The 12,371-nt window shown below is 36.1% G+C and overlaps 1 protein-coding gene across 8 annotated transcripts; it reads right to left on the bottom strand.

Annotated features, from left to right (window-relative positions):
* Nucleotides 1-7,126: 7,126 nt before the first annotated feature.
* LOC128195595 (inorganic pyrophosphatase 2-like) lies at nt 7,127-11,426 on the bottom strand. 8 transcript variants are annotated; one of them, XR_008247257.1, is made up of 5 exons: nt 10,651-11,421; nt 10,065-10,199; nt 9,588-9,645; nt 8,185-8,320; nt 7,679-8,044 (listed from the first exon to the last, which is right to left on the bottom strand). XR_008247257.1 is itself a non-coding variant. In XM_052873707.1 (3 exons), exons 2-3 carry the CDS (start codon nt 9,642-9,644, stop codon nt 7,328-7,330), a joined length of 402 nt encoding a protein of 133 aa, XP_052729667.1. In that variant the 5' UTR covers nt 9,645; nt 10,651-11,423; the 3' UTR covers nt 7,127-7,327. The 8 variants fall into 8 exon arrangements, 2 of the variants coding, with proteins under 2 accessions (XP_052729667.1, XP_052729666.1); XR_008247258.1 differs by lacking the exon at nt 7,679-8,044 and adding an exon at nt 7,127-7,672 and having other exon boundaries at nt 9,588-10,199; nt 10,651-11,423; XR_008247259.1 differs by lacking the exons at nt 7,679-8,044; nt 8,185-8,320 and adding an exon at nt 7,127-7,672 and having other exon boundaries at nt 10,651-11,418.
* Nucleotides 11,427-12,371: the final 945 nt, after the last annotated feature.

Raw genomic sequence — 12,371 nt, forward strand, 5'->3', positions numbered from 1 at the left:
GTTCGAGCATCCTGGGAATAACGGTTGTTGTGAATCATTAATAAGAGAATTATACAAATTAGCCCTTCCAAAATTACCTTCACCGACATCACGTATCATGTCCTCTAAATGGTCACTCATCCATTCTTCCACATAATCCGTTCCTCGTGACGTGGTAGGCTGCTCCAGTACTTCTCCATGCCAAGTCCAAACGGTATAAGTCCTCATTATGCCGTACATGAATAGATGGTCACGCACATTGCCTAAGTCTTGCCGTATTTGATTAAGACAACGCACACAAGGACAAAAATATGTCCCGTTGACAGACTTAGCATTTTGTTCAACGTATTGCAAGAACTTCGAAAGACCCTTCTCATATTCTTCACTGATGCGACGTTCGTTCATCCAACTTCGATCCATACTATGTTCGTAAAATCATCAGTTCAAGTGTTTTAACTCTCACAAGGTTAGGCCCTACCCATTCAAAAATATTAATTTTCATAATTTGCTCAGCCACGTGCATTGAAGTCTACATCATAAAATTGATAAGATTTCGGCAGCATTTCGCATAGGTCTCCGAAATACACGAAATGAGAGTAGTCAACGATGACCACAATCAAATATGCATCCAGAGAACAACACTAGTATTGAACCGAAATTTTATCAATCTTATCCTTAAACTCCAATTGACATGTTATTGCAAATTATGAAAATTAATTTTCTCAAACTGTCCAATCGGACAATTCAAAATTTAACACAAAAGATTAAAAGATTAATCGTTTGTCTTAAATTTCAAACGGGAACTAAGTGTCACTCAATAATTTGATACTTATAATAACACAACTAATACACATATATTCAAAAGCCAATAACACAGTCACATTTTAGAGTAAAAAACGTGCATACACAAAACCCAATTACATGCATACAAAAAATTTTCAACCAACAAGCTAACCTGAAAAGTAGAATCGAAATGAAAGGGAGGGAAATCGAGGAGGGAACGGCCTAAAACGCAGCCCAAAACAGTCAAAGAAGCCGCCCAAGAACACGCAAGAGACTACAAAAAAACGGACCGAAAACGATTTTTAATCGGTTCAAATCAAAGGTATTTCATCATAGAGCAATGTAATCGGATTGAAAATCAATTTAAACGGTCCAAAAGAGAGAAAACGTACCTGGAAAATCAATGGTGCAACAGCGTTCGCGGAGGAAGACGATGAACAGTGTTTCGCGTTTACAAAACTTAACTGGTCACGGGTTCGCGGGAGCAATATTAATACAGTTAGATGTCCGGTACGCTGGGGCACGGACATTTATAATATTATAGACGTCCGGTTCGTCACTAATATGACGTCTTTGGGGATTTAAAAATGATATTCGCGGGTGGGTTTAAACGTCCGTCCTGGGTCGAGCCGGACGTCTATAATATTATAAACGTCCGTGTGAGGGGGACGGACGTCTACTACACTGAACATCTGAACGTTTCAAATCCCCATGTCAGCCCTTAAACGTCCGTCCCGGGAGGGCCCTGACGTCTATAATATTATAAACGTCCGGTCCCCCATATTGGACGTTTAAGGGGCTGAAGACAATTAAATCTCCAACCATTAAACGTTAGTTGTTCAGCCTCGTAGACGTTCGTCCCCCTCACACGGACGTTTAAGGGCTAACATGGGTACTTGAAAACGTTCACTTGTTCAGCCTCTGAAACGTTCGTCCCAGTACGACGGGCGTTCATAACATTATAAACGTCCGGCTCCACCAAGGACGAACGTTTAAGGGCTGGCATGGGTACTTGAAAATGTTCACTTGTTCAGCCTCTTAAACGTCTGTCCCCCTCACACTAACGTTCATAACATTATAAACGTTCAGCTCGACCAAGGACGAACGTTTAAGGGCTGGCATGGGTACTTCAAAACGTTCACTTGTCAGCCTATTAAACGTCCGTCCCCCTACGACGGACGTTCATAACATTCTAAACGTCCGGCTCGGCCAAGGAGGGACGTTTAAGGGCTGGCATGGGTACTTGAAAACATTCACTTGTTCAGCCTATTAAACGTTCGTCTCCCTACGACGGACGTTCATAACATTATAAACGTCCGGCTCGACCAAGGACGGACGTTTAAGGGCTGGCATGGGTACTTCAAAATGTTCACTTGTCAGCCTATTAAACGTCCGTCCCCCTACGACGGTAGTTCATAACATTATAAACGTCCGGCTCGACCAAGGACGGACGTTTAAGGGCTGACATGGGTTCACTTGTTCAGCCTATAAAACGTCCGTCCCCTACGATGGACGTTCATAACATTATAAACGTCCGGCTCGACAAAGGACGGACGTTTAAGGGTTGACATGGGTTCACTTGTTCAGCCTATAAAACGTCCGTCCCCCCTACGATGGACGTCTATAATATTATAAACGTCCGGCTCGACTAAGGACGGACGTCTCGAGTTTCACTTATTTACGAATATTCCACCGGTCAATTATATACGTTGGGTCTATTGGGGGACGTTAAAAGCCAATTCTGCACTAGTGATTGGATTCATGCGAATAAGGTATGCCGACATACTTTACTTAGTGCATTGTCTAATGATTTATTCGATGTGTACTTCTCTTATAAGGAAGCAAAAGACATTTGGGATTCATTGATTCTCAAATACATTGCTAAAGATGTCATCAAACAAAGATTTGTCATTGGAAAATACTATTGTTAGGAAATGATTGCTTTAGCTTTTAAGCAGAGGATGGTTGGTCATATCATAGTTGGTTAAGATAGATGCATGGTTTGAATTGTGATTATTATGCTTGACATGATGTTTATCAAATTGTGGAACCTTGAGTTAACCTGTGAGAGGTTGGGCTTCAGAGTTTTTGTTATTTAATGCTATTGCTTTGGAATCACAAGTGATTTTGCCTGAGTTTCTCTATTTGAACAATTTGCTTGCTTGTTACAAATGATCAAGGCCATATGTTCTTATCCCTTGTAAGCCAATGCCAAAATTTCAACTCAAAAAAATTTTAAAAATTTGTTTTATCCTTTGAACCTTGAGCCTAATGTGAAAAAAAAACCCTTGAAATCCTTGCCTTGAGTTGAGTAGAGTATGCATGTGTGGGGTGAATCGATTAAAACTCGTGTCTTTGCACAAACTTTTTTCAAGTGTGCTGTGAGAGTTTTTCAAAGAGAAAAGTTTTCAAAACTTTGCTTAACATTGTTACATAATTGATTGCATGTGATATGTATTCGATTAAGTTTGTTACTGTTTTGAAATATGTTAATGCTTGATATAACTGTCACAACGGCTATATTTTTAATTGTGTTGACCAAGCATTAAATGTTATTCGACTGCATTAATTGTGAATTCAATTAATTGCTTTGACTGCTACTAAATGTTATAACTGAATTGGTGTATTCGACTACATTAGAAGCGAAGCCGATTATATTGCGTCTGATACGAGTTTATCTATATATTGATGCGAATTTGATTTCTGTAAGAACTTTTGTGATTCTAACATTTTCATATTCTTTTGAAGAAAAGTGTAAAGCTTACAGAAAGAGAAAAAGCTCCAAGAAACTAGTTTGACCGTGGTGATCAACTACTTGTGATTTCTTGAAGAACAAGATTGTTGAGTTTCAAAGTCTGATCTATCTGCACATTTGGGTGTCTACTACAAGATCGGGTTCTACAATCTGCTGAAGATTGGGTTGAGTTCCCTGTTGTGATTACAAGAAGAAGGACGTGTTGCGTTCTTGACTTTGAGGGTGCCTCAAAGGGATTAGACTACAGGAGAGGGGATTCTTGTTGCTAGTATGTTTATGTACTGCCTATATTTTGATTGGAGGGTTAGAGAGGTGTTTTATATTTTTTATGCTAGGTATCTATAAAAACCTTGTTGTAAAAACCTTGATCATTATAGTGCATTGGCTTCCTGTGGTTGGAAGGACACTGGATGTAGGGTTGGCCGAACTAGTATAAGAACTCAGCGTTTGATATTTCTTATCCCTACTCTTTTACATTCAATCGATTATACTTTATACTCATTCGATTAAATCTCCGCTGCATTGAAAATCTTTTAACTTGCGTTTCAAGAAAAGTGTAAAGGCATCTCTTTTGGTGAAAAAGATTTTGAAAGTTTTAAATTTTATACTTCACCAATTCACCCCCCTCTTGGTGTGAGGAATTGAGCCATTCTATATTAACAGGTTCCATGCACTATAGGATAATATTTTGCTTGGTTGTTGATCACTCATAAGGCTTGTGCATCTGTTGTGTATTCTGTGTTATGTGAGCACCATAGTTGAAGCTTGATTGGCTAAGACTTCATTATATCTTAACTGATCTTTCTATGATGGACAAACATAAGTGATTTACTTGTCCTAGAAGAGAATTTTTTTGGTGTGTTAGACCATTGTAGCATGACTATGTTGTTTGGGCTGAGTTACATTTTGCTTGAGGACAAGCAAAGTTTCAAGCTTGGAGTTGTGATAACGGTTGAATTTACCGTTATTTGTGATGCTATTTTGATACTAAAATAACCCTTTTTGACTTTGAGGCTTGCTTAAACTCTTGTATTAGTTGAATTTGGTAAATAAGTGAAGAGAGGTTATAGTTTATGATTTTGTAGGTTATTGGTATGATTGAAAGATGAGCAAAAGTATGAAGGAGTTGGAACCCAAGAGGGACAACAAAAGCACTAGGAAAAAAGGCTAAATAAGGCCCATAGGGCGCCTGGTTGCCCTTTTTTGGGGCCCTACGCGCTGGTTGTCATGCAGCCACGCCTGGTTGCCCTCTTTAGGGGCCCACAGTGTCAGAAGTCTCGCAAGGGCGCCTGGTTGCCCCCATTTGAGGCGCTGAGCACCACTCACCTCGTAAGCACGCCTGGGCGCCCTCTCTAGGGGTACTGAGCGCCAGTTGGTTGTCACACAAGACGCCTGGTTGCCCTCAGCCAAGGCGTTGAAGGCCAGTCTCTTCGTAGTCACGCTTGGTTGCCCTTAGTTGAGGCGTTGAGCGCCAACGACGTTGGTCGATGATCCAATTTTGATCTATTTAAAGGCTTCTACACACTAGGGTACACATCTTTGGACGGTTGAAGCAAGGAAACACTATTTTCAACCCTTTGGAGAGAGATTGGGCATGCGAGAGCTTTCCTTCTCACTTTCTAGGGTTTCCATTCATTCATTCTTCCATTGCAAGCCAAGGTTCTCCATGACAATGGAGAACTAAACTCATTTGTTGTTGGGGATGATGTAACCTCTAAACTTTCATGTATTTGAATATGATTTAAACATTTTATGCTTCTTTCATTGAATTTTAGTGATTTTCTCTTATTCTTAACGCTTGTTATGTTTTGGTCATTCATGAATTGATGTTTGATTTATTTGAGTATTGGGAAATATCTTATGAATCATGTTCTAGAGGATTTCACCCAAAGGGAATATTTCCTAGGGATAGGGATAAGACGTTTGGTTGTCTTAAGCTTCTTTTCTTAATGCGGAATTGATTATTAGGGATTCAAGGAATTGAGGTCTAAGAATTAAGACTAGGCTTTTTATACCGAGGGATCAGGTTCTAAGTAATTTTGTAAGTTACATTAACATTCCAATGAAGAAGATGAATTCTAATATGCATGAAAGTGAAGTAGGTGAAATCTAACCCAAACAACATCATCATCTCATATTATAAATTTCATCCATTCATTCTTGTGTCAAGCCTCAATTGATCAATTTGCATTCATATTTACTTTTGTTGCATTTGCATTTAAACACCAACAAAATAACTTTTAAGTCTTAATTAACTAAGGTATTACACAACTGTTAAGTAACATGAGTCTCTTGGGAAACGATACTTGGTCTTACCATCTTATATTACTTTATACGATTTGGTGCACTTGCCAATGGGTTAACAAGTTTTTGGCGTCATTGCCGGGGATTCGTGGTTATACTATACTTTTGTGTGATTCTTAATTTGTTTAGACATTTTCTTTATTTTTTAATTTTAATTTTTTTTTAATTTTAAATTGTTTGAGCTAATTTGGTACTCTAGTGTAGTGTTCTTTAGTGTATGCAGGACAAGATTCGGACTAGGAGCACAAAACTATCTGAACCTCTTCTTACACATCTGGAAAATAGTAGAAGAAGAAGGAAGAAAAGGATTTCCAAAGAAATTTTTCCTTCACCTGAAACTCTTCAACAACCTTTCACATTATCTGACCAGGAGACAGAAGAGATGACTGACAATCATAATGTTAAACGTACCCTGACAAATTATGCAACAGTCACAGGTTCTCTTCATTTTAATAGCATTGCAAGGCCAAGGGTTAATGTCGCAAGCATGGAGATGAAGCCTGCTCTCATTCACTTGGTACAGAGTCATCAATTTAATGGCTTAGCTCATGAAAATCCATATGAACATCTAACATCTTTCAATGAAATATGCAATAAAGTGAAGATCAATGGTGTGCTAGATGAAGCTATCAAACTTAGCTTGTTTCCTCTCTCTTTGGGAGGCAATGCTAAGATGTGGCTAAATTCATTCCTAGAGAATAGTTTCACAGAATGGGAAGATGTGGTGGCTAAGTTTTTGAACAAGTACTTCTCTCAGTCCAAGATAAACAAAGGGAAGTAGGAAATCTCTTCTTTCCAACAGGTCATGGACGAAACCCTAGGTCAAGCATGGGATAGATTCAAAGGCCTATTGCGGAAAACTCCTACTCATGGATTTGATAAACCTACAATAGTCATTCTTTTTCTTGGAGGATTAAAATGCACTACAAGAAAAAATTAAATTACATACAGACAAAATCCGTATATAAGGTCAAAAATCCGTATATAACACTTAGTTACATACGACTTATATACGGACAAAAATCCGTATATAAAACTATCGTAGATAAATTATATACGGATATATCCGTATATAATTTATATACGGATTGTTCCGTATGTAAAATCTGTATATAAATTATATACGGAAAAATCCGTATATAAAATCCGTATATAAATTATATACGGAAAAATCCGTATATAATTTATATACGGAAAAATCCGTATGTAACTTACGGTTTTATAAAAAAAAAATAGATGATCTCATATCTACACCCAATAACTAATAGTTTAATATACTGATAAAAATCAAATAAAACTGTCAAATTATAAAAAATAATACCAAATATATCTCAATTTTTATTAAAACGTGATGTTTACAACTGGATGGTCCTACCTCATTGTAACTAGATTGTTATAGGATATTACAGAAATTACGGCAGAGGTAACTGACTATGCAATATATACTATTATACTATTGAGACAAAAATTAGTCATGTTATATTCTACTTTGGTCCATTGCAAAAGTTACAAAACTATGAAACTATGGTCGAACTGGTAGAGCTTTGGGCAAAGCCTCATGAGCAGAGTGACTGACAGAGTCTGAAGCTTGCAATAAGAGGAAATGAAGGGAGAATAGTCTCCACTTCCATCTCCAAGTTCTTCTCCATCACTCCAATCATGAATGTCAGCCTTAAGAAGTGAAGGATCTCTGCATATCAGATCCCACAATGCAAAGTTCTTCCTTGGCATCATAAAGTCCTTCTCTTTCAACCTCAAACTTGGACAATAGTCTCCACTTCCATCTCCAAGATAGATCAACCTCTTATCCTCTTCTGATATTAAATCTTGGATTCTCTCTATCACTAAACCCTGCAATCACAAAATAACGTCTTTCAATCTTTGATAATTGAAGAAGCTTCAACCCAACATTTCATAATTTTGTATTTATTTGGAACTCTTGGTGGGGCCTATGTAAAAAATAATCCTTATTCTGTATTTCAATCAAATCCCGTGGGCTCATACCAGAGACAAAACCAAAAGGGCATGGTTGCTTGGTTAAGAAAAATTTTGATATTTTTTAAGGCCGAGAAATCAGGAAACAGCACTCCACAGTTAGCACTTGTCAACATGATTAAAAATAGAAAATAATACTTTCCCAGAAACTAGAGCCAGGTAACATCAACTTGAAAATAATATCTGGAAATGTGTATAGTTGCCAACTGCATATACCACAATACAAACCTATAATATATATAAACACAACTATCCATCACAATAGTTTTCATTCAACATCATACCAAACATTTTACATTTAAAATAGATATATTACATAAACTTAACAAAATATACTCAAACCTATTAATGAATTATTGAACACTTACAATATCAAATTTACGATTTTTCATACAATCAAGAGGCGTGGAAAGATTTTGTTTGGATAATGATATCTCTTCCAATACATTGTTGAAATTGCACACAAATTCTCTAATTTTCACTTCAAGCATCTCAATTACAATCCTGAAAAGAGAAAAGTACTATTAAAATTGGTATGTTACTGTATTTTCTATAGCTAAATTTTAAAATTAAGACATAATGATTGTAGACCTATAACCCACAAAATATGGCAGCACATTCTGAATGAGGTACAAGGCGTCCAATGAAGCTAGAAGAAATAAAACACGACATACTTCAATTAAATTTTTCCAAAATAATAAAAAAATTTATATTGAGATTTACAATGAAACACATGCCTCCAATTGAAATTAAACTAAAACTAATTTGAAAAAGGATACTTACACTTCATAAAATTTGCAGTATATCAATACATCAGCATGGAACTTTAATTAGAAATCCTAGGAAGATGATAAGGCAATGGGAATTTTAAAAAAATATTTCTAGGATCAAACTAAAGAAAACATAGAAATTAGAACCACTTTACTTTTTAATCTTATGGATACAAAGAATGTGAGACAGTAATGTCCCATGATATTCACACTAAAATGACACCTATGTTAAAGTTGTATTTTTTTTCCTTTTTATAATTATAATTACCAAAGACGAAGATATTTCTTCGACTGCAATTAAAATATAATGAAAAGGTACTTTATTTCACTTGTTAAAAAACTTCACTTATTTCGTTTTGACCCTTTTCTCACAGTAACTATGTTACAATGATCACAGACAAAGAATTTAAGATCCAAGATAATCAAATAATATATAGATTTATTATGTGTTAAGTCTAGGGGTGGACAAAAATCCTTTTTCCCCATATGATCAACTTTTGCACTGTTTTGATCTATTTAGAATTCATTTCATCAAATCTGTTTTTTGGTGACTATAATTGAGTACCAGGAGCCTCTTTGGATGAGCTTCTTTATAAGCTCTTTTTAAAAGAGAAATATAAGAAGAACCTTTATCATAAACTAAAATTAATTTATCCATATGTTACTTTGCAGAACCTTTATCATAATTCCTCTAACTTCTTATTTTTAACTCATGCATAAACTAAATTTGGAACTTGTCAAGTAGCTATACAAACAAGTTAAAGTAAAAAAAAAAATTAAGACTCTCTATATGCCAAGGATTATGATTGAGCATTTAAATATTCATGTGAATTACATCACCCCTACCTAATTTTGGGCCACACAGTGATAAATGGCATCCTTTGCATTATAAGAATACAAACACACAACCTGATTTCAAATTCATGATGATCAAGAGTTTATTACTTGAGCATGGCAATATCTATTCAATTATAACTGCTTTCACATTAAAAATGTCTCACCTTCTCAATAAAATCTGTCAGGAGAAATAACAGGTCCATTGCGTAAGGTCTTACCATCCTGCAAATATATGAACTTTTAGTATCACCTAAAGGTAGGGAATGTACAAACTAACAGATATAATTCTGCTTTGAATGATATATTATTCACAGTTTTTCTCCTCTTCTTGAAACCAAATCAGAGGATAATTTTCTTGGTAATTCATATTTTACACAATTTGATTTCATAAAGTAAGGCTACACACTAAAGCTACTTTTTTATTACAAGCCACAAAAAACCTTCATGTTCGACAGAGTAGACAACCCAATTTTTATGTTGAATCTAGCCTACTTGGGTTGCATTGCTACGCCATTTCTCCAGGTAGTCTTAATTATTTATAGCTGATATAGAAAAGAAATTTAAGGTAAAATGGCTTATTAATTAATAACCAAGTTCCAGATAACAATCTTAGTGGGGTCAGGTGCTCAGAACAAAATAACCTTAAAGATCATTCTATTTTTCCTGTACATTCCTTCCAAAGATAGCCTTAAAGTAAACAACTAATTCTCCTGAGATTGATGACCACAACGGGTACATGTATAGAAAGTAGTTTGTCCTTCATCTGCTGATCTCATCTGAAAATAGAATGATTGAAATAAATAATTCTGGACTATAAATAAGATTCAGATCAAATTTCCAAATATACATTATAAAGTCTAACAACACCTGTCGTGGTGAAGCAGTAGCCTTCAAAACAGAAATCTGGAGAAAGTGATGCAAACCAATCTCTCCCCATTACATAACTCCATGAACATTCATACAATCATTTCATCAAAAACCTAGAGTGCATTTAAGCTTCTCTTACGAATTTCATCAAACATATTCGTAGAGTTTGTTACTCTTCACATTTTAGGTACTATTATAGGTTGGATTAGTTTACAAATAGTTAATATCCACATTTTATACATTCTCATCACTCTATACAATAACATTTGCATTTCAGAATTAGAATAGAAGAAAACAAGAAATAGTCTTGCGTTTGTGACTCATTCAATAATATTCTCAATCACAAAACACAAAATATACCTTAAAAGCCCTCTGAATCCTCCCTAAACGCAACATCGGTAATACAAATATCATTGTATGAAGGCCTGAAGGCGCGATTTAAACTGTAATGAGGCACCTCCGATGAAGAAACGCAGCGGAATGATGTAAATTGGCAAGAGAACTCGAGACCAAGAGCCGAATCAGTGGAGAACGAAAACAAACCCTGAGAATCCAGGAATACTCCAAAAACGGAGAGGATTCGACGCGAAGAACCCTAAAACCCTAGGTTGACGAAGGAAACCTAAAATGGATCGATTAATCGGTGTAAATGATGGTAATCAAAGAATCAATCGGTGGAAAGGCTTTTAATCGATAGAAAAGAGGATTTAATCGGTTGAAAATGAAGAAAATGGTGAAAAGAGGTTGGAGCCCTAACGAGAGATGTAGATCGACTAATGAATCGGTAGAACAAACGTTCTATGGTTGCAAAGGCTATGGAAAAGCTAAATATGAAAGAAGAAAAGATTGTGTGAAGAGAAATGGCTTGTGAATGAGGAGCTCTCGAGTGGAAAGAGGAAGCTCGAGGAAGACGAAATCTGAAAGATGAGAGCAAACCTGAAAGGAAGATAGCGTTCAAGACGAAGGGGAAAAGCCACAAGCACGCACTAATGAAAGCAAAGAAAAAGCTCGAAGGAGGGATCAAGAAGTTCACGTCGAATTGAAGGAAAAGCATAAGGAGGAGTAAAGATGGGGAAGAAGCTCAGAGAAGAGAGAAAAGCGAAGAAGGTTAAGGAAAGAGGGTTCGAGGAAAGAGGCTGAAACTTTGATTTTTCTTTTAAATAATGATTTTTCAAATCCGTATATATTATCAGTAGATAAAACTTGTTTTTAGTTATATACGGATTACAACAACTACATATGGATTTTATCCTTCGAAAATCTTCCCGCCATCACGCGCTAAAATTATATACGGATTTTATATATGGATATTCAGTAGATAAAAACCCGTATATAATATCCGTATATAATTTATTTTTTAAAATCCGTATATAAAATCCGTATGTAATATCTGAATTACATACGGATTATAATCCGTATATAAATATCCGTATATAAATGCAATATTTCTTGTAGTGATGACAAACTAAATTGATGTTGGATGCCTCAACTAGAGGTAACATCAAGCACAAGACTCTAGATGAAGCTTATGAGTAGATTGAGAATATGGCTACCAATGATAATGAGACACACAATGAAAGAGGTCAATTCCAACAAAAAGGAGTTCTCTAACTGCAATCTCAAGATGCTCTATTGGCTCAGAATAAGATAATGACTTAGCAACTTGAGGCCTTGATGAAGAAGCTCTCTTAACTTCCTAAAGAGCTTCAAAATGTTTCTCAAGCTCAACATCGACTTTGTGAGCTATGTGGTGGAGATCATATTAATGGACAGTTTGTTATGCAAGCTAATGCCTAAGAAGAATTGTATTATATGGGTAATCAGAGCCGCCAAGGTAATTACAACCAAGGGTGGAAACCTTACCCAAGCATGGGTCAAGGGCAAGCTGGACAATTCAACAGACCACTACAGAAGCAATGGCAACCACAACCATCCTTATCTGAAAGGACTGCAAAGCTAGAGGAGACACTCCAACAATTCATGCAAGTGTCCATCTTCAATCACAAAAGCACTTAAGATGCCATTAGAAATTTGGAGATGCAGGTTGGCCAACTGGCTAAGAAGTTGGAGGATAAGTCTGA

Source organism: Vigna angularis, chromosome 2, assembly GCF_016808095.1.
Source record: "Vigna angularis cultivar LongXiaoDou No.4 chromosome 2, ASM1680809v1, whole genome shotgun sequence".
In the NCBI taxonomy this organism is placed as follows: Eukaryota; Viridiplantae; Streptophyta; class Magnoliopsida; order Fabales; family Fabaceae; genus Vigna; species Vigna angularis.